This window comes from Plecotus auritus, assembly GCF_963455305.1.
Source record: "Plecotus auritus genome assembly, chromosome: 4".
NCBI lineage: Eukaryota > Metazoa > Chordata > Mammalia > Chiroptera > Vespertilionidae > Plecotus > Plecotus auritus.
This window is the reverse complement of record NC_137775.1, coordinates 166,556,677-166,579,192: the sequence shown is the minus strand read 5'-3', so window position 1 is coordinate 166,579,192 and position 22,516 is coordinate 166,556,677. Positions and strand designations below refer to the sequence as shown.

At 42.3% G+C, this 22,516-nt stretch overlaps 1 protein-coding gene across 2 annotated transcripts in view; it reads left to right on the top strand.

Moving 5' to 3' along the window:
• SLC25A13 (solute carrier family 25 member 13) overlaps positions 1-22,516 on the top strand; it is a 158,745-nt gene that overhangs the window by 11,314 nt on the left and 124,915 nt on the right. For both annotated transcript variants that reach the window (XM_080664864.1, XM_080664865.1), the window contains exons 2-3: positions 12,696-12,749; positions 18,611-18,753. In XM_080664864.1, the coding sequence (XP_080520990.1) occupies positions 12,696-12,749; positions 18,611-18,753 (197 nt within the window). The remainder of the gene's footprint in view (positions 1-12,695; positions 12,750-18,610; positions 18,754-22,516) is intronic.

Genomic DNA, 22,516 nt, shown 5'->3' with positions numbered 1-22,516 from the left:
GCAGAGTCTTTGGGATGAATCCAGGCTGTGCAGAGGGCTCCTGTTCTTTTTCGTTACACGTCCTCTCAATAGTCCTTGACTATTCTTCAGGTGTATGATGTTGATGCACAGAAGAATTGTGAACAGGTAAGGTACCATTTAGTGGAAGCAACTTGCCGATTGTCTTTGATTAGCTGCTTTCCCCCGCATTTATTAAGTTAGCTGTTCGCGCTCTGAAGCCATTTTAACTTTCTGTGGCAGTATCTGGGCTCCAGCCACTTCTGTGATCTCCTAAGTAGAGCCTTTCAGCACTTTATAAATATGCCATATACTTTTTATATCCCTTTGTTCCCCATCAGGAACACACACCCCAATCTTCAGAACAGCACAATCAGTTTTTATTCATTTAAGGAGCAGTAGTAATTTGACACTTGCTAATATGTAACAAATTATATTGGGAGCGGTAATTACAATTGCAGCTGGTTCCTAATTATACTGTAACCTTGATGCTTAAAAAAATTGAGACTGAGTTCAGCATATAATATTGGAAAATAATACTCTACATTAGGCAGGTCTGCCTTCTACTGAACCCTGGGCATTCATGTATCACTAGAGGCCTGGTGCATGAAATTCATGCACGGGGTGTGTGTGTGTGTGTGTGTGCTCCTCAGCCCAGCCTGCACCCTCTCCAATTTGGGATCCCTCTCATAATCCAGGACTGCTGGCTCCCAACTGCTCACCTGCCTGCCTTTCTGATTGCCCCTACCCACTTCTGCCTGCCAGCCTGATCACCACCTAACCACTCCCCTGCCAGCCTGATTGATACCTAACTGCTCCCCTGCCAGCCTGTTTGCCCCTAACTGCCCTCCCCTGCAGGCCTGGTCACCCCTAACTGCCCTCGCCTGCAGGTCTGGTCACCCTTAGCTGCCCTCCCCTGCAGGCCTTGTCCCCCCCAACTGCTCTCCCCTGCAGGCCTGGGTCTCTCCCAACTGCCTTCCCCTGCAGGCCTGGTCACCCCTAACTGCCCTCCCCTGCAGGCCTGGTCACCCCCAACTGCTCTCCACTGCAGGCCTGGGTCCCCCCAAACTGCCCTTCCCTGCAGGCCCGGTCACCCCCAACTTCCCTCCTCTGCCAGCCTGATCACTCCTAACTGCCCTCCCCTGCAAGCTTGATCACCCCCAACTGCCCTCCCTTGCAGGCCTGGTCCCTCCCAACTGCTCTCCCCTGCTGGCCATCTTGTCATGGCCATCTTGTGTCCACATGGGGGTAGCCATCTTGTGTGTTGGAGTGATGGTCAATCTGCATATTACTCTTTTATTAGATAGGATCGAGGCCTGGTGTATGGGTGGGGGCCAGCTGGTTTGCCCTGAAGTGTGTCCCAGATCATGGTGGGGGTTCCCTTGGGGTGTGGGGCAGCCTGGGCGAGGGGCCTGTGGTGGTTTGCAGGCTGGCCACGCCCTCCGGCGACCCAAGCAGAGGTCCGGGTATCTGGGATTTATTTATCTTCTATAATTGAAACTTTGTAGCCTTGAGCGGAGCTAAGCCTCCTTGCTTGCTCCATGGCTGCAGCCCTTTTTGTTGGGATTTATTTATCTTCTGTAATTGAAACTTTGTAGCCTTGAGTAGAGACCATGCCTGGGCTGTGGAAGCTTGGCTTCCTTCATTGCTGGGGGCAACTCAATCCTCCTGCTCTCTCCAGCTCTGTGGCTGCTGCCATAAACTTTGTAGCCTTAAGTGGAGGCCTGGGCCAGCCAGGGTGTGCGGAAAGCTTGGCTTCCTCCATTACCGGGGAAACCCAAGCCTCCTGCTCCCTCCATGGCCACAGCCATCTTGGTTGGGTTAATTTGCATACTCGCTCCTGATTGGCTGGTGGGCATGGCTTGTGGGTGTAGTGGAGTGATGGTTAATTTGCATATTACTCTTTTATTAGATAGGATTGCTTTCAGCTACAGTGTTGTCCAATAGCACGATTCATAAGGATTGCTTAAAGTCTCTGTCTTTGCTCTCCAAATTCTTGGCACATCCTCCAAGTATTATAATTAGTGTCAAAAACTGGGCTGTAGGGTATTTTTGGCTCTGTGATTTACTACTGCTTATTTAAGACTAAGTGTCTTAAATACTTAAGTGTCTTAAATACTAAGTGTCTTAAATACTAAGTGTCTTAAATACTAAGTGTCTTAAATGCCTCAGCTTCCTCATCTGAAAAATGGAGATATTAATGACTCTTCACCTTACACAGTTTTAGAGATTTTTAAATGAGATCAGATGTAAAGTCATTAGCATTATGCCTAGCATAGTGTCAAGGGCCCAGTCAAAGTTAGCTGGTCAGTGTTAGTTGCTAAAATCAATAACAAATGACCCAGCTTCAAAGACTTTGCCTCCCTCCATGACCCCTGACTCCACCAGAATTACGATCTTAGTTCTGCAACCACTCTACCTTGTGATGATGGCATGTATCATTACACTCTTTGTACCAACCGCTTGTTGATAAGGGCAGGGTCTCTGGTTTATTTGGCATTGTCTCCTCAATGCCTGGCACTGGGCCTAGCATACCGTAGGCTTTCCCTAGGCCATTATGCAGCATGCATGAGCCAGTGGAGCAGCACCATCTAAGGCTGTGGTTCTCAGCTGGGGCTGGGGTAGTTTTGCCCCCTGGGATATTTGGCAATGTCACATCTGGGAGGAGGAGATTACTACTGGTACCTAGTGAGTAAAGTCCAGGGATGTTGCTCAACATCCTACAAGGCACCAGACAGCTGCCTACAACAGAGAGTAATCTGACCCCAAATGTCTGTAGGTTCAAGGTTGAGCAACCTGCCTGCCTGGCTGTGGCATTGTGGAAAAGGGATGGGCTTGGAGCAGATCAACCTGTTTGGCCCGCAGTTTTTTCCAATATAAAGGAAGATAATCCAACCTGCTTTAAGGATTCTCAGAAAGAAAGGGAGATTCTATGGGTGTGTGCCTAGTGACTGCCTCGTCAGGTTCATCTTGATGGTCCTGGCTACCCATGATTAAAAAAAAATAAAAAAATAGACTTTATTTTAGTTTCATAGCAAAATTGAAAGGATGGTTCAGAGATTTTCCATATACCACCTGCCTACACATATTCCTAGTCTCCCCCATTATTATCACCAGACACCAACAGAGTGATAACATTTGTTACAATTGATGAACCTACATTGACACATCATTATTACCCAAAGCCCATGGTTTATATTAGGGTTCACTCTTTATGTACATTCTATGGGTTTAAACAAACTTTATAATGATATGTATCCATACAGAGCACTTGCACTGCTCTAAAAATCCTCTGCTCTCTGCCTGTTCTCTTTCTCTATACCCTAACCCTGTCAACCGCTGATCTTTTTCTTCTTTGCCTTTTCCAGAATGTCGCCTTCTCAAATTGACTGCTTTCACCTAGTAATATGCATTTAAGTTTCCTCCATGTCTTTTCATGGCTTGATAGCTCATTTATTTTTAGGGCTCAATAATTTTCATTGTCTGAAGGTATCATAGTTTATGCATTAATTGTCAAGATGTTTGTCAAATGTGTGCAGGTGTTTGTATAAATATAAGTTTTCAACTCCTTTGGGTAAATACTAAGAAGTATGAATGCTGGTCTAGCTGATGTCCCAGTTGTTGAGCATCTAGCTATGAACTAGGAGGTCACAGTTCGATTCCCTGGTCAAGGCACATGCTTGGGTTGCAGGCTTGATCCCCAGAGTGGGGTGTGCAGGAGGCAGCGGATCAGTGATTCTCTTTCATCATTGATGTTTCTATTGCTCTCTCCCCTCCCTTTTCTGAAATCAATAAAAATATATTTTAAAAAAAGAAGTATGAATGCTGGATCGTGTGGTGAGAGTATGTTTAGTTTTGCGAGAAACCTCCAATCTGTCTTCTAGAGTGACTGTCCCGTTTTTCATTCCTGCCAGCAATCTATGAGTCTTCCTGCTGCTGCACATCCTCACCAGCATTTGGTGTTGTCACTCTTCCAGATTTTGGCCCTTATAACAGTTGTGCAGTGATATCTCATTGCTTTGATTTGTAATTCCTTGATTGCATATATGATGGGGAGCATCTTTTCACCTGCTTGTTTGCCGTCTTTATATTTTCTTTGGTTTGCTTTCTGTTAAGGTCTTTGGCTCATTTTTTAATTGGGTTGTTTGTTTTCTTATTGTTAAGTTTTACGAGTTCTTTATATATTTTGGATAACAGTCCTTTATTTGCTATTATTTTGCAAATACTTTATCCCAAGAGAATATTTATTATTCTCTTGATTCATTCGCTTATCTTTTCATTCTCTTGGTAATGACTTTCACAGAGCAGAAATTTCTATTTTAATGAAGTCCAGTTTATCCATTTTTCCTTTCATGGCTCATGCCTTTGGTGTTATATTTAAAAGTCTTTGCCAAATCCAGGGCCATCTAGGTTTCCTACTATGTCTTCTTTTCTAAATTTATTTATTGATTTCAGAGAGAGAGGAAGGGAGAGAGAGAGAAATATCCATTTGTTGTTCCACTTATTTATGCGTTCATTGGTTGATTCTTGCATGTGCCCTGATTGGGGATCGAACCCGCAGCCTTGGCATAGTGGGGCGGCTCTCTAATCAACTGAGCTACACGGCCAGGGCTACTATATCTTCTTTTTGCATTTTAGCTCTGTGATCTCTGTGTAGCTTTGAGTTTTACATTTAGCTTTATGGTCCATTTTGTTCCACAGATCTTGGGTATCTGTTCTGGTGTGTGTGTGTGTGTGTGTGTGTGTGTGTGTGTGTGTGTCCTCCCAATCTTTTCTCTCTGCTTTTCAGTTTTGGAAACTTCTATTGAAATACCCTTAGTCTCAGATTCTCTCCTCAGCTGTGTCCAGTCTACTAATAAGCTCATCAAAACATTCTTCTTTATTCTTTCAGTAGTTTTTGATATGTAGCGTTTCTTTTTTGATTCTTTCTTAGAATTACCATCTTTCTGCTTACATTGCCCATCTGTTCTTGCATACTGTCTACTTTACGCATTAGAAACCTTAGCACATGAATCATTGTTTTATATTCCTGGCCTGATAATTTCAACATTCCTGCCATATTTGAGTCTGATTTTGGTGCTTGTTGTGTCTCTTCAAATTGTGTTTTTTGCCTTTTGGGATGCCTTGTCATTTTCCTTGGGAGGCAGACATGCTATACTGGGCAAAAAGAACTGCTCTAAAGAGGCCTTTGGTGATGCGATGGTAGGAAGTAGGTTAGGTGTCAGTCCATTAGAGAGCCTGCGTCCCTGGATTGTATATTTCACATGTGTTTCTCAGTGTTTTCTTCCTCTTAGGCGGAGAGGATGGCTGGAGATGTCTGGAGTTTGGGATTGCCTTCTCTCCAGTCAGTCAGGCTCTGATAAATCCCCGCAGGTTAGGCTGTCATTAGATCATTTCTCTGGAGGGCAGACCTTGGTATACAGAACAGAGGGGTCCGATGGATTTCAAAATGGTTTTCCTCCCCTCCTGCTGGAAGAGCAAGGTGTTTCTTTCTCCGATGATTCCCTGTGGGGACCAGGTAGAGTTCCAGGAGGCGAAACTCACCAAATGTGGGGAACCCCCTATGTATGGGTCCCCTAGAGTTTTAAAACCTCTATCTTGTCCACGCTTAAGCCTCTAGCAGTTCGCTGTTTCCTGCTCAGACACTGGTTCCCAAGGAGGTTTCAGTCCACAGGGTTCTGCTCTGGTCGCCTGTGATTCCCTGGTTCTGTGTCTCTAATTTTGGGGGCAGTGGTTTTCCCGGTGACCTCACTTTTCTGACGGATCTAGGTAGAGTGGTTGATTTTTCAGCTTTTCTGCTTTTCACTTGTTGGATCGATAGAGTAGCAGCTTCTAGGCTCCTCACCTCCTGGACTGGAAGCCCGAAGTCTCCCCACCATCTTTTGTCTAACTTTGCTGTATTGGAGAAAATCTCCACGTTAGAAGGCCTGCCTGCCAGAATGAATGAGTCAGAACTCGGTTCCCACCTTTCCTTGCAGCCAGAACAAAAGCACATGATCTAGCTCTGCCAATTAGAGGCTGACGCTTGGCTTTGATTTGGAAGAGAGCAACATGAGGAAGCTGCTTGTGTGTGAAGTTTCCATGGCAGCTGACCTGACAGGGAGCCAGGCTACCTGCTTCTGTTGTGAGATCAGAGGGAGATTTCTCAGCAGGTGATTCTGGGATAGTTTCCGGCTTCTCTGGTGGAAACAGCCTCAAGCTGATTCTTCAGCCTTCCTAACAAGACTGTGATTATCCAGTAGAATTCTAATAAACTATTTTTCCATCATTTATTGTTTATTTCTAAGTTGGATACATGCTGGACCTCCTCGCCTTCCATTCCTGTTTGGGATTAGAAATATCCCGGAGCTGTGCTCTCAGCTTACATTTTTTAAAGAGTAGCTAATAATCACTACCGACATTAGCTGTCACTTTAGGATTCACAAAGATGGTTGTTGCTGTTTTTTTGTTGTTTTTTTTCCTCCCATTCTAATTGATCTTTAAGATAACTTTATGACACAGATAAGTAGATTTTGGCATTTCCCCCATATTATAGATGAGGAAAGTCAAACTCAGAGATGTTTACTGACTTGTCCAAGGTTTAAGTTAGCAGCACACTGAGACCCAAATATTTATTCTAAAGCTGGGGATGTCTGCTTATGCCAAGGTGAGCAAGCACCTTCGACCATCTCCATAAGAAGTCAAAAATATAAACAGAAAAATACCTATTTCAGAAAGACTCATACTATCTCTTGTCAAATTATTACTCTTGGGAACATTTACTGAAATATTGGCTTTAGCTTAATAACAATAATAATAAAGTCTAAAATTAGTGTGCTTAAAACTATTTTGGCATGACAGAACACAGCTAAAATGCTGACATTCATTTTTTAACTATGATACTCTCCTTGTGAATATCAGAATTGTATGGTGATGTCTTTATGGTTGTTTAATATTTGTCTACAATAGCACAGAGTTAAATCCAACACATTTCACAACCTACTGAATCCTTTAATAAACATCTCCCACAGCCTTGAAATGACCTGCTTGTGTAATTACCCAGTGGGTTAAAATTTGTGATGTCTGGTGCTTTGTAAGTCAACTGTTGAGTGACATGAACTTTTGGGATGGATTACACAAAAATGTTGTGGTTTAAAGAATACTTAACAAGGCATCTTATCTGTATACTAATTTATATTTCAGTAACTTTTTTTCATAATTCCTACTTTTTTATTAGAAATTAGGGAAACCGTAGAATGAGGGATGAGTGTCTCAGTGAATTCAATTAAAATCATTTTTCTTAAATTTTATTAGACACCTCTTTCTTCCTTGCAAGTTAATGGTAACTGTGGTTTTGGGGAATTCTAAACTTTCTTTTGTAATTACTGATTGTATCAGTCAAGGTTCACTTGTGGAGAACAGAATCCACTCTAGCTGGGTTAAGCAGAGGGAGTTTTATTACAGGGTATTAAATGGCTTCCAGAATTTGTTGGGAAGGTGAAGAAACAGACTTTAGGTTGAGCTCGCAGGAATGACTTCAGGAGCATCACGACAGAGCAGGCCACCAAGGGAGTAGCTGCCTCTTGTGCAGTCATGAAACCACCTGACTAATGGGGAGTGTTTCAGAACCATGCTGCCATTGGCATGGGTGGGAGGTTGCCACTGGAAAATCAGACACTCGGTATGATGGTGCTTGCTAAGAAACGGCAGAAGTATGGCCCCTAACTTCCCAATCTTTGCTTTCCAAAACTCTGGCTTTTAAATCTCACCCAACCTCATCTAATAGGACTGCACTTAGACCACATAGCTGCAAGGGAGTCTGGAAAATATAGTTTTAGCCTTCCAGTCTTTATAGTATAGGAAGGTACATGGGAAGAAGCTTCTAAGTTGTTAGGTCACACCCAGTAGTACTATCCATTGAGATTTTGGTCTACCTACTACACTACACTACTTCCACAGATACAAAAGACTATCCAGAACATTTCTCCCTCCACCTCCTATTCCTGCTTGTCACTGCATGCGTGTATGTGCACATCCTTCTCTCCCCCCAGCCCCCACACAGAGTAGCCTGCTTTTGATGAGCTGTCTCTTCTGTGTGTGTGTTTTTTCAGATATAAGGTACATAATTGCTTCATGACAGTAGGGTTTTCAGTGTAAGCCTGTGTTTGTCTTGGTTTTCAGACCTTTAGGTTTGGCGGGGGTGTGGGGGGGGGTGTTGGGGAAAGTATTGCTAAGTGAAGTCTGTGTTGTGCAGTTGGTGAAGAAGCAAGCTGAGGTGAGGACCTTGGGTTCTAACCCAGTGGTTCTCAACCTAGCCAAAGATTATACTCTCACAGGGAAGCTTTAAAGATAGCCTAATTCGATTGGCCTCTGGTAGGACCTGAGTACTGGCAAAATTTAAAAGCCCCTCAGGTGACTTGGATGAAACAGAATTGGACATTAGCTAAAGTTGTGGTTCTTAAACTTTAACAGGACCAGGATCAACTAGAGCAGTGGTTGGCAAACTCATTAGTCAACAGAGCCAAATATCAATAGTACAACGATTGAAATTTCTTTTGAGAGCCAAAATTTTTAAACTTAAATTTCTTCTCTAATGCCACTTCTTCAAAATAGACTTGCCCAGGCCGTGGTATTTTGTGGAAGAGCCACACTCCAGGGGCCAAAGAGCTGCATGTGGCTCGCGAGCCGCAGTTTGCCGACCACGGAACTAGAGGATTTGTTAAACCATACACAGCATTCCCTTAATAGTGTATGTACTTTTGTCATAAAATATACTTATATTCCTTATGATTGAGCTTGAAATCCATTGAGATTTCAGACCCAGTCATATCAAACCACAGAGAAAATTTCCTCATGGAATGAGCACATGTGCTCTGGCAATCAGAGCTGGTGAGTCAGACTGCCCAAAGTGGATTTAATTCCTACTTTAAAAAATATTGATTTCAGAGAGGAAGTGAGAGGGAGAGAGGATAGAAACATCAATGATGTGAGAGACTCATTGATCAGCTGCCTCCTGCACGTCCCCTACTGGTTATTAAGCCGGCAACCCGGGAGCCTGCACCCCCAATGGAGGGTGGTCTGGCACAATGTGCCCTGACCACAGACTAGAACTGGTTCATAGGTCGACACTCAACCACTGAGCCACACAGGCGCGGGCTGTGGAATCTACTCTTATAATGCAAAATTAAGAAACATAATGATAAAATCAGGCAATTAGATTTTAAGAGTTGTAGCTTTAAACAGTTACATGATGCTAATATATGAGAAAAATATACATAACAATGAAAATAAGTCTTCTGAAAATAATCTAAAGTTTGCTGACACTTCCAAAGCCCAGTGAACTAAAGCTTATCAAGTGATGCACACTGTGCCTGCTGAGCAGTTATTCTGAGTTGGTTAAAAAGGGAGGCCTCCTCTCTGTGGTTCCCTCTTTCTAGCTCATAGAACTATCTGGGAATTGCTTTTACCACTAGGTGGAATCCATCTCAACACACCTTCAGAACACTGGCACTTCTGACTGCATTTTTACATTGTCTTCTATGAAGCCACTGAAATGACACTAAAACAAGAAGTTAAGAACAGGAGGTAGAAGAGAAAAATGGACATTTTGAATGGCCACACAACACTGGGGCAATAGATGGGATTAGTGCAGAGGTGAGGCTCAGGAGTGTATCTGAATCCACTTCCTGTTGAACCGTAGTTATCTGTGCTTCAGTGGAATGTGTCCAGGACCCAATACACATTTCAGTGGGCCTCCGGGGAGTGCCACAGTGATGGTTAACTATGTGCGTATGGGACTTTGGGTCTGTTTTCAAGAAGTAGCCAGCGATGGAGCTAGGATAGCAGATGGAATGATGAGTTAGGAAGGCCTGTATGTTCATTTAGAGCTTTGGTGAATGTTTTTGAACACTCATGAGTTACTTTCTCCTCTCTTCTCCTGATTTCTCCCTTCTCAAGTTATGAGCCAGGTTAGTCATCATTTAGACTTTTATAGGAGTAAGCATGACAGAATATAAACACTTGTGGATAAATAATACAAGTAATATAACCATTTATTGAATACTTTAACTGTTGGGGGGTGTTGATGCTCAGCACTTTATGTGATTGTCTCCTATCACCCCTCTAACCACCCAGGAGTTCCTGCTTTGTAGATGAGCACAGTGAGACTGAGAGGTCAGGGAAGTAGCTCAAGGTCACACAGCTAGTTAGTTTAGAGGTTGGGCCTGGCCCCCAATCGAGGGTGGTCTGGCACTAAAGCCATGCTCTTAATCACAGCACTGGATGGACATGACACACTGGTGGTGTTAGGAGCATTTGGGAGAGTCTTGATTTCTAGGCATGTACTATATTATGTCAGTGGTTAACATAAGTTATCATCAGTGTGAAGCTGTATGTGGGTCAATGGAAAGACCAGCAGTCAAAGATGGAAGATTTGGGACCTGATTTCAAATACATAGAAATGTGAGTACAGATGGGTGCTAATCTGGTTTCGAGGGAAATATATGAACCCTTTCTGAGTCTTAGTTTTCCTTTGGTAAAATGAGGATAATGATAGGCTCTATCTGAGTTTCAGGGTTGCTGTGAGGTTCCAATGAGGTGATAGTCATGGTTTGAAAACTATGAAATGTTCTATACACATTAGGCAACATGCTTTACAAATGTTGAGTCACTGTATGGATTTTCTCCTGCGTCCGAGACTCTGGGAGTTACAAAGGGAGCGCTTTGTTCCTTTCTCCCTCAGAGGCCTGGTGGTGAGCTCTGAGTGTGCGTTTTGGGATCAGCAAGGAGAAGAGTGCTGTGGGAATTCAGGGCAGGAGAAACCCACTCTGAAAGAGCACTCACTGCACAGGGAAGGCTTTATGACATAGTGAATTAATTACATTTTAAAGGATGTGGTATTCAGAGGGAGCAAGAATAGTTCACTCTGTGGAAACTTTCCTTTGCTTTTAAAAGGAAAACCAACTAAGTGCCTAGGGTCACCATATGCCTTTTAACAAATGTTACTTATGGACTGTCTTGCGATGTGGAACTCGGAGGGAATTCCTCTGCTCTTACAAGACGAGGGTGGAGGCATTTTTATGCTGTTCCATCCCCTCCCAGTAGTGTTCATTCTCTCCACCTTCCTCAGAATATGGACCTGCAAGGGGGGAATCTTCTGCAGCCTTAGGTCAGCATTATCATCAGTCTTAGGTTGGTTAGCAGGCTATTTCCCCCTTCTTAATTGAACAGTAAAGAACACTACCTAATTCAGGATTTTTAAAAGATCACAAATTCTTATGGATAAAAATAGTACTGGTGGTTACAAGTGCTCAGCTGAAATTAAAAGAGTTATCAGTCTTGCTTTGGGAAAGAAGGTGACCAACCACTGATTTCCAAAGAGTACCTCTCCCATTCCAGTGATTAGTTAATAAAATTATTTCCAACAGTGGTGGGCAAAGGAACTCAGGCAGTTACACATTTAGAGACAGAGAACCCATTGTCCAAAGATCTCAGAAGAGTCTTTGCAAACACACAGAAGGGATTTAGAACAATTTGCATAAATCTCCCTGTGGATAGCGCCATGGCTCGAGTATTGGGGTGGTTCCAGGAACCCCTCTTGGCTCTGTCATGGGGTGACGCTGTGCTTGGTGAGAATTCAGTCTCATGACGGTTTTGCCAGCAGGACTGGGTGATGGGACGCTGAATAAGCCCACTGTTTGGTTCCACATAAGGACTCTTTTGTGTTGGCCTGGGGCAGCCATGTTCAAGTTTGTCTTGCTTTTCCCCCAGTGATGTTTTTGGACTTTGTGGGCTGGAGAATTAAGCACAACACCTATTCTGAGCTAATCTGTTACATTTTGCTCTTGAAAGGTAACCATAGCCCCTTGTATTTCCAGAATGTGGAGAATAATAGCCATACCTTTGGAGACCTTTGTCTTCTTAAATTAAAAGCCGGGGAGAGGAGGAGACTTCGCTTGGCTTGTCCACATAGCTGGGGCATTCCCACCTGCTCATGGTGGCACTGTGGGAAGTAACCCCCTTCTGCTTGTTAATATGATTTGCCTTGTTCACTAACTTCTTTAAGAACTATCTTCTCTTGCAGAGTTAACAAACAGATTGTACTTTAATATTTACTATTCCCCTATGAAAGGGTAGAGATCACTCTGGAGCAGGGGTCCTCAAACTTTTTAAACAGGGGGCCAGTTCACTGTCCCTCAGACCGTTGGAGGGCCGGACTATAGTTTAAAAAAAAAAACTATGAACAAATTCCTATGCGCACTGCGGGCCCAGGATGAGTCGGCTGCTAAGCAGGACAGGCAGCGGCACCCGGCGGGCCGGATAAATGTCCTCGGCGGGCTGCATGTGGCCCGCGGGCCGTAATTTGAGGACGTCTGCTCTGGAGTATAGTTTTAAAATGCCAGATGATTAAAAATCTGTTTCAACTTTTCTTTCTTTTTTCTTCTTTTTGAAAAAAAAAGAAAAGAAAAAGAAAAAAGGTATGCATTAAACACTACATATTTGGAGCTTTACCAGTTGCTTACCCAGAATGTTAGCATTTATGAAGCCACATATGGAGTCTAATTTAAAATTCAGGAAGTAGGTTTTGTACTAGGGAATTTACTGTTTAAGTACAAAAATGAAATCCTCTAATTTTTGACCTGGAGTTTATTTCTTTCAGTCGCTAGCTTGATTTCTCAGCTTTGTTCTAATAATACAAACGTCTTTATGTTTATTTGTAGGTGGCTTTAACCAAGAGAGCGGATCCTGTTGAGCTTAGAACAATATTTTTGAAGGTCAGTATAAAGGAATCTATTTTGTTTCTTGGGTGATTTGTGTTCTATAACTTTTAAAGACTATTTTTTAAGCAGCTCTTTATTTTATTGTTGTAGTTCTTAAGAATCCCCCAAAGTATCTTTACTTAAGACTCATAAAAGAGATCCTTAACAATTATACCTATTTTTTTTTAAATGTATCAGAAACTTGCTGTTATTTGCTTGTGATATGTTTACATTTTCATTTCTCTTATCGCACATGGTGTCAGGTATTGAAAAGGAGTTCCTGGGAGATTTAGTCTCCCAACCCATTTACCTTTCCAGGATTGACTTGTGCGGTTTAATGGTAATGCTTTTTCTCCTAAGCAGTTTAAAGCTCTTTGTAAACATTTCAGTAATCCTTCTTTCATCCAGAAGCCCATCATCATCATTGTCGTCATCATCATCATTTTATTACAGCTGTGCTGCCTGGTGGGGAGGCCTCAGGATGAGTAATGCTAGATGTGAGATCACAACAGACACCATGAAAGTTTATATCCTTACTTTCTTCTAGTTTCGCCTACTTTGCCATATTGCACAGTGAATGATTAATCCTCTAATAAAAGTCTACCTCAGATTCCAAACACTGAACCACTTTTAATGTTATTCAACTGGAGTCAAAGTACTCAAAAAAAGAAAAGGCCAGTTTTATAAAGATAATTTTAAAAGTATTTATGTATCCTTCTTCTAAACATACAAAAGGTAACTGTGCTATAGTATATAAAGAAGACCCAGGCTTTGAATGAGAAACTTAATAATCTGCTGTGTACTGAGAATATATGTCTTTAAAAGTTAAATAATTTTATATGCATCACTTTCTTCATCAAAATGCATTTCCATTAAAAAAATAGAAAATCAGGGAATTTAAACACTGACAAGATTATTCAATATTGAGTTTTTGTTATTAATTGATGTTTAGGCTGGATAAAGGTATTCATATTATGGGAACTGTAAAGAATCTTTTTCTCTTACAGATATACACTAAAGTATTTACAGAGATTATGAGACTATGATATCTGAGATTTGCTTTTAAATAATCCAGTTTTGGTGGGGTAGGGAAAAATGACCAGGCAGTATGATGATAATTTTTGAAATTGGGAAATGCAGTATTGGGTTTATTATACTATTCTCTCTACTTTGTGTGTGTTTGAACATTTTCATAATAAGTTCCAAAAATTGTAAAGGTTCAATGAAAAAAAACTTTGTGAAAGTGCCCAGCACCTGACTTACATTAGATATTGATTCAATAAATGTGTACAATAAAATAATTCAAACACAGAGAGACAAAGTCTCCAAAGGAAAATGATTAAAAATATGAGCAGTTTTGGGGGAGAGGGGGAAAGAAGGATACATTATAGGGAGGCTTGGATTATATATAAGAAAGCAGAAATCTTGAATTTGTTGTTGGCCGAAAAGGACAATACAATATAGAGATTCTAAGGTGGAAAATGATTGTGGATACTGACAGTCCAGGAAACAGAAAGGCTTCTTCTCTTACCTCGACCAGTGTCTGTTACACATTTTGGGCCCACCATGATTGGGATCAGGTGTAGATGAGGGAACCTCAGATATTTATAGTATGTGTATTTAAGGTCTTTATTGAAAAACTCAAATGATGTCATTCTGGAAGATCACTTGCAGAAGAGCATGTGAGTGGGTTGCCAAAGAACCTAGAGAAAAGAGTAAAGTTCATTACCTCGAGCTGGCAAAGTCATAAGACCTGTCTTTGAACTCAAGACCTGTCTGTTATGTATTTCTGTTTTCTAAACCAGCAGTAGTCGCAGACATCTTTTTGATAGGAAAAGGGAACAGCTTTCAGAGTGTCTCAGCAGATGGTGCATCTAGATATACTCACTAATCTTTTTTTAAAAAATATATTTTATTGATTTTTTTACAGAGAGGAAGGGAGAGGGATAGGGAGTTAGGAACATCGATGAGAGAGAAACATCGATCAGCTGCCTTCTGTACAACCCCTACTGGGGATGTGCCCGCAACCAAGGTACATGCCCTTGACCGGAATTGAACCTGGGACCCTTCAGTCTGCAGGCTGACGCTCTATCCACTGAGCCAAACCGGTCAGGGCCTCACTAGTCTTTTGGCGTAATCAGTGGAGAGGCTCCACGTAAAAGCAGTGTCCACCTTTTGAGGCCGTGTAGCAGCTGGCAAGGCTACGTTAAGATCCTACTTTGGGACAATATGTCCTTTCCAGATGTGGTTTCCCAATAGCAGGAAAGTCTATACTAGAAACAAATCAGATTGGTCAAGTAGACCCTGGGGAGGGTAGGAATTCCATGCGGGGTTTTGGAGTGCCAGCTATGGGGTTTCTGGGTAAGTGGGCTGTGGGCTGGGGTGGAATCTATGGAACCAAATGGGGAAGTGTTGTCTGTCTCCCTAGGGGGTGGCTAGGAATACCTGGCTATTGAGCCAGACTTCAGTATGACTTCGAGTCCGAGGGGATGACGTGGGGAGAACCGTCCCTGAAGAAAACAGCGGTCAGCAGTTTCTGGAAGGGATTGTGGATCTGGCAAAGGTTCGGGTGACCTCATCAGGCCTGGGTAGTGTGGTACCGATGCAAATCCTTGGCTCAGCACGCTGAGGATCTCTTGTTTACCATCTACCGCAGACGCCGACGGTGTTGTGGTGGAGGAAGAATAGGAGCGAGGCGCCCTGGGGACTGTGCCAGGCACGTCTCCGCTGTGGCTGGGTTTTATAGTTAATTATGGATCAGCCATAAGCATTCTGTAAACCTGACTACTTGGCGGATTTTCTGACTTTTTCCTGACTTTTCATTCTAATAAATATCCCAACCTTCTCTCTGTTAACCTGGGTAGAGGATTCTTCTGTAGCTTGGGGCATGTGAAGAGTAGCATCATTGTACCCTTGGACAGAGGTGCTGGTAGCAGGGGACCTGGCAGCTGTGGACATGAGAGAGCCAGTGGAACCGAGGCAAAGAAGCAAAGAGGGGTCCAGGAGGACTAAAATGGGCCCAATACTGGCTTATTTTGTGTTTTTGAGTTAAAATAATTTCTACTTTAGTTTTTTTTCCTCTTTTTTTGAAGGTGTTTACTGTATGTTAAGTAGTGTGAGAGGTATGGGGTATATAAAAGTGTATAAATTATGGCTCCTGCACTTAAGTATTTCACAGTGCAATAAAAAGGTAAAGTGTAATAAAAAGATAAAGCCATTATATGGATGATAAGCATTGTATAGCATTAATTAGCAGGAAGATGATAAGGGGCTAATTATATCTTCCTGGAGAGAGTCATTGAAGTTGTAGGGAGGTGGTGGTGGTTGAGCTGCATTTGAAGATGAGTAGGTGTTTATTTATCAAACGGAGAAGGAAGAAGAGGATTCTGGGACAAAGGAAGAACATTCCAGGCGAAGGGAGAGCTTGTGCTCTATAAGACTACCAGGAGTGTGGGGTGGCCCAGAGCATAGGGTTTTGGGCAGTGATACTGGAATGGTAAGCAGGGCAGGACTTGGTGTAAACATTTCTCCATAAGGCCATTGAACTTCATTATGCAGGCTGTTCTTGAGGTAAGTGCTGGCTAATGTTTTGTCCGGGTGTGGAAATTAAAGTCTAGGTGTGGTCAGTTTTGCTTCTAACATGAATTTTGTTGTCTACTTAACACTTTTGCTGCAGATTCATGTTAATTTAAACAGATGTGTATTTGATACCATTGTAATTAACCTAGTTATTAATAACAGGAAAGGAGCAAAGCGAAGGCCAAATAGTACAGGCATGTCACCATGCAAATAACAATCATTCTCCCGTGCGAATCTCAGAAAATTATTTTTCTCAAGATAGCATAAGGACCCCAGTAGGAGATATCTTCATCTCTAGCTCCATCCATCCATCCACCCATCCATCCATCCATCCATCCATCCATCCATCCATCCATCCATATTTATTATGAGGAATTGGCCTACGCCATCCATTATAGAGGCTGAGCAGTCCCATGATGTCTGCAGGCGGGAGACCCAGGAAAACTGGTGATGTAATTTGTCCAAGTCTGAAGGCTCGAGAACCAAGGAAGCTGATGATGTAAATCTCAGTCTGAGGGCCGGAAAAGGTATGTCCCAGCTCAAGCAAGGGGGCAGGAAAAAAGGGACCAATTCTTCCCTCCTCCAACTTTTGTTCTCTCAGGCCTTCGGTGGATTGCATGATGCCCGTCCACCCTGGGAAAGGCAGTCCACTACTGAGTCCACAGATTCAGGTGCATGTCATCCAGAAACACTTTCACAGCCACACCCAGAAATGTTTCATCTGGGCACCTTTTGGCCAGTCAGGTTGACACAAAATTAACCCTCACATTTAGTATCATTGGGTTGTGCAAGGAATCCTAAAAGCCTTCCTGTTTCATAAGGATACATTTAATTGTATTAAAACTTGTCAAAATTGTTAAGGAGAGAAGCTCAGGTTACTTGTAAAAACTATTCACTTTGCTCCCCTTTCTCTTTGGCTATCAGTATGGCTTCTGTCACCCATCTATCCCTGTCCTTTTGTGTAGCTCACTGTCCTCCCTCCTCCACATCCCTCAAATCACTGCCGTGTCTCCAGGACCAAGGGGCCCTTTCCTGCACCACAGGAAAACATACGATGCCTAAGTTGTTTCTCAGCATTTCCCACAGCACCTCGGGCTCCACAAAGCAGGAATGAGCAGGTCCCAACTAATGAGCTGGATGGAGTGTAACACACTAAAGGCCAGACCTGGGGAACGCTGTGAAAAACCATCACATGCCACCTAATCCTTACTGACCATTTCTGCTCTAGAATGAAGAGGACTCTACTAGAGCAGCATTTCCTACCCCCTTCCGTACAACCCCACAAGAAGCCATCCGTGAACAGTCTCTTCCAGCTCAGCCTGTTTGCCATCCTTCCTTTGTTTGTTTACTTTGAGGGTACATTTTTAAAGCGGGGGATAGTGAAACAAGGAAGGGCTTAGCACAGAAGAAGCAACAGGAGAGAACTAGGCTCACTGGGAAGTCAAGAGAAAACGGGTCCTTGGAGACAGGTTCAGGGGTGAACCCGGATGAGCTGCCTCTGCCCATTGCTCCCCTGGTTGCAAGTCTCCTGGGTCCCTTAGAGGTTAGGAGATGCATGCCTGGGAGCAGGGGAGGAGGGAGGGGGCAGAAGACGGGGAAGTGAGGGGTGCGAGTGTGCTCCCTGGAGGGAGAGGGTGCCTTGTCACCCTTTCTTACATTGTTGATGTCCTTGAAGCAGAAATGGGCAAAAGAATTAGATTATATTCATCTATGACTTCATAATTAACCCTAAAGAACAAGACAGGTTGTAATCCAGAGTTTCTCAACCTCAGCACTGTTGATATTGTGGGCTGGACACTCTGTTGTAGGCGGTCGTCCTGTGCACTGTACCACATTCAGCAGAACCCCTGTCCTCTACTAGTGAGGTGCCAGTAGCATCCCTCTCCCCGAGTTATGACAATCAAAATTGTCATCAGACACTGCCAGATGTCCCTGTGGGGAAAATATTGACAAGCAGAGGAAGCTCAGAGCTGGAGACTCCACCCCCAGAAAGGCAGGTTAACACGCAGACAGGGCTCCTCCTCGCTGGTTGTACGCAGCTACTAGGGGCCATTGACATTCGCAAGCTGTCCATCAGGCTAAGCTGCTCCCAGTGGAGAACCACTGGTATAAACATGAACCTTGGCTTACTATGTTTTTGCTTTTTCTTTGAAGTGATGGAAAATAACTCTTTGTGAAGAGAACATTATCCTATCTGATATGTTATCCTTTGAATATTTCAGCTTTTCCACATATTAACCTCACGATTGTGTACTTTCAAGAATAAAATATCTCTTCTCTCTCTTTTTTAAAAACAGTATGCAAGCATTGAGAAAAATGGTGAATTTTTCATGTCTCCCAATGACTTTGTCACTCGCTATTTGAACATTTTTGGAGAAAGCCAGCCTAATCCAAAGACTGTGGAACTTTTAAGTGGTGTGGTGGATCAAACCAAAGATGGGTATGTTTATTTCTTATTATCTCATTTAATATTTTTGTTTGAAACAGCTTTCTGTTGCTTTAAAGATTAGGAAGTCTGCATACACTTCCCATCTCTTAAGAGCATTTTTCTCTACCTATTACATTATTTTAGAAATAATAACTCTAATATTTCCTTCCGCATTTGTATCACAGATGGGGGTTTTGCATGTGTATTTTTTTATACAGTTTAAAGCACTATTTATAGTTTCATGGGACTGTTGTAGTTGATAAGTGGTATGAAGATATCCCAGAGTGTTTGTATTTATGTTGTTATTTTTCAAAGGAACTGTAAAATTGTGAGTAAATATAAAACATAGCTCTTAGAATATAACTTTTCTCTAATATTTTCCTCTGCTCCAATAACTTTTAAATCTAACATGTGATTAAATGCTGCTAGTACCGGACTGAGTAATATGATTCCAAATCCCCATGCAAAGCATGCTAACCAAGCTGGAAAAGAAAGACCGAACCATCTAAAATTCAGTAGGACACTTGGCAAAATGCCTTGGGATTGTTTTTCCTGCCAGCCTTCTCGGTTTACATTTTAAACAGAAGTCTTGCCTAAGCTGTCTAAGATTGTAGTCGCTTTTATCACAAAGTGCAGAAGTTTGGACTCCGCACCCTTACTGATATGAACACTAGTGTCCCCTCATAGCCAGATATAACCTACAGGAACCAGCCTCTCTGCATAAACCGTGGTGGGCCTCCCAGCCATCCGCTCTTGCTGCTTGCCAGCACCTACCCCTTTGACAGAGTACAGTTACCTGCCATTCTGGGGTGGCTTTTTCTAGCTCTGTGCCTTTATCTGTCACTTGTCTGATTTTCTCACATGCATTTGTTTGAGATACAGCCAAATGAAATCTCTTGTACCGTGAATGCTCTCCGTTCTTACCAGCACTTCCCTTTTCTTAGTTATCTATCGGTTGTCCCATCACTTGTGGAAATAACCTGTTCTAAAATGAATGTCTTGCAGAGTGGCAAGGAGTGGGGTGGACATCGGCAGTTACACTTCCTGTTGTATCCTGGAGGATGGCTGGGTTATGCCTTCTCTCTCTGATTCAGTAGCAGTTATTGGGGTTACTTCTGTGTTCTATCTCCACCCCAAGGTGGGGTCATTGCTAGGTGGTACAAGGAGAGGCTGAAATATATTTCATACTAGTCCACGAAAGCAAAAGCTAGATAGGACATAGAATTAGTCTAGCAAACATTTTTTTTTTTTTTTTGGAGAAAATTTGGTTGCCTCCATACCTTCTGTGTGAATGATTCAGATGAAGGGTGACCAACTTATGCAACATAAATTATCTGACTCAGTGATTAAGATCTTTTTCTTTTCCTTACTTGATAGTTTAACATTTTTTAAACTACACAAAAATTGGAAGAATGCAATGAACACTCAATACATGCCGTTCATCTGGATTGACTGACTGTTAATAGTGTTCCACCTTTGTCCTCTGCTTTTACATTCATACTTTCTGCACACAAACGTGCACACGCATAATTTCCTTTTTTGGCTCGACTATTAAATTGTAAATTGCAGCCATCACGAGACTTGAGCATTTATCTTCTAAGACTAAGAACATTCTTTTGCACAACCACAACACTATGATCATACCTAGGAGAATTAATAATCATGCCAAATAACATTTGCTATGCAGTCCATTTTCAAATATGCCAGATCTCTGTCCACCTCCTCTCTCAAATGCCTCATCTCCTTTTTCTAAAATCCAGAATCCAGTTAAGGTTTTTATATTACATTTAGTTGTTCTCTCTTTCTCTTTTTGTTAATCCCACTAGAGGATTTTTCCATTGATTTTTTTTTTTTTTTGACAGAATGGAAGGGAGGGATAGGGAGAGAGAGAGAGAGAAACATCAGTGTGAGAGAGATACATCGATTGGTTGCCTCCTTACCAGGGCCCAGAATGTACGTGCTCTTGACAGGGAATCAAACCCTTGAGCCTTCGGTGTGTGGGCCAATGCTCTACCATTGAGCCACACTGGCCAGGGCTGTATTAATCTAAAACAGATCCTTGCCTCTTAATGTTTTTTCATGACATTAACTTTTAAAATCCTGGCCCAGTGATTTTGTTGAAGGTCCCACATTCTGGACTTGTCTGATTCTTTCTTCACACCTGCCTGTTAAACTTTGGGGTGCAGATTAGGACAGACTCTGTACTACCTGCTGTATCTTCTCAGGAGGCATGCTGTCCCAGCATTGATGATTCTAAGTTTGATCAGTTGCTAACGGTGGTATCCACTAGGTATTTCCATCGTATGGGGCCGTTTTTATTTTGTAGTTAGTATATAGAATACTTTGAGAATGTGTGGATGTCTTGTTTCATAGCAACTTTTCACCCAATAGTTTCAGCATCCATGACAATCCTTTTCTGAATCAATTATTACACTGGGGTTTGAAAAATGGTGATTAAAAAAAAAATCCCATCTTTATTGTTTGCCATTCTTTGGTAAAGAAAAGCTTTCTTACCTCCATTACCTTTTCTTTCTCTCTTCACCTTTTATATCAGTACAAATTCATGGATTTGTTTATTTTAAATGCATTGTATTATAATCTATTACTGTTATTCCCTTCGATGCTAAAATTGTCCCGGTGTGGTCGGTGGGTGTCCCTTCAGGCTGGCTCCTGTCCCCTTAGCCTTTGAGTGCTCCTTGCTTTTGGCAGATAAGATGCTCTAGGCCCACCGTGGGTTTTTCCTCCCTCAGACCTGGAAATCGCTATTTTTCTCTAAGAAGCCCTGATTCTTTTTAAATCGAAGTGGTGCTTAGAGGCAAAAATGGAGCACTGGCTTATTGTTACTAGGGTGTTACTGCATCTCTTTCTTTTCAGTGGGAAGAGCTGCGAAATACACTTTAAAAATGTCAAAAGTTCATAGTGACATTTCCTATTTAAACTTAGCATAGTAGGATTCTTCTGTCTTTTATTTTCTATTTCTCTCAGTGAGCATTTTGGTTTCTAATTAATGTATTTATGGGCATTAATTTATGTGATTGTAATACCTTCTAATGTACTTTGCCTTCTTTTCCATCCTCACCCCCATTCAATTTTTCTATTTCTTTTTACATGTATACCTTCAGAAAACATAGCCTTAAATTCATTAGATGTAACAACGTGACATACCTATAGAATGTAACATAACATAATAAAAATAACGTTTTTCCAAGAGCTTATAATGCATCTGAGCATCTGAAACGCCGGCTTTGTTGTCCTGGTTTCGCAGATAAGGTAGCTGAGGAGCTCAGCAATCAGGCAGTTTTCTGCCAAAAGGCGCCTAGGCTTGCCTGGCTGCAAAGACCTTGACCTTTCCAATGTTCCCAGCCGCCTCTTCCTTCGTAATCTCGCAACCCTCTTTAACCTGACATTTCCTTTCAGGTTTCGTGTTATCTTAAATCCCAGTGTTTCACTGTGACAGAGAAAATCTCCGAAGGCCTCAATTTGTTGCCCTCTGGCTAACTCCCCCCACCCCCCCCCCCCAGTTGCAAAAACAATAGTAAGAGTGAGCACCTCAGTTTCAAAAGGGAAAACAAAACAACCACCCGGAATCTTATCTTGACACAGATATTTGGAACGTTTTAGTATCTTCCATGATTTGTTAACGTGCATCGATATTTTTCATAATTTGAATCCACATTAATTGTAACTCCCTTTTGTAATCTTTTATACTGTGTCAGTTAATTTTTATGTTTCCGTAAGCTGTTCATATGAGCAGTGCTAAATAGCTTCAGCATTT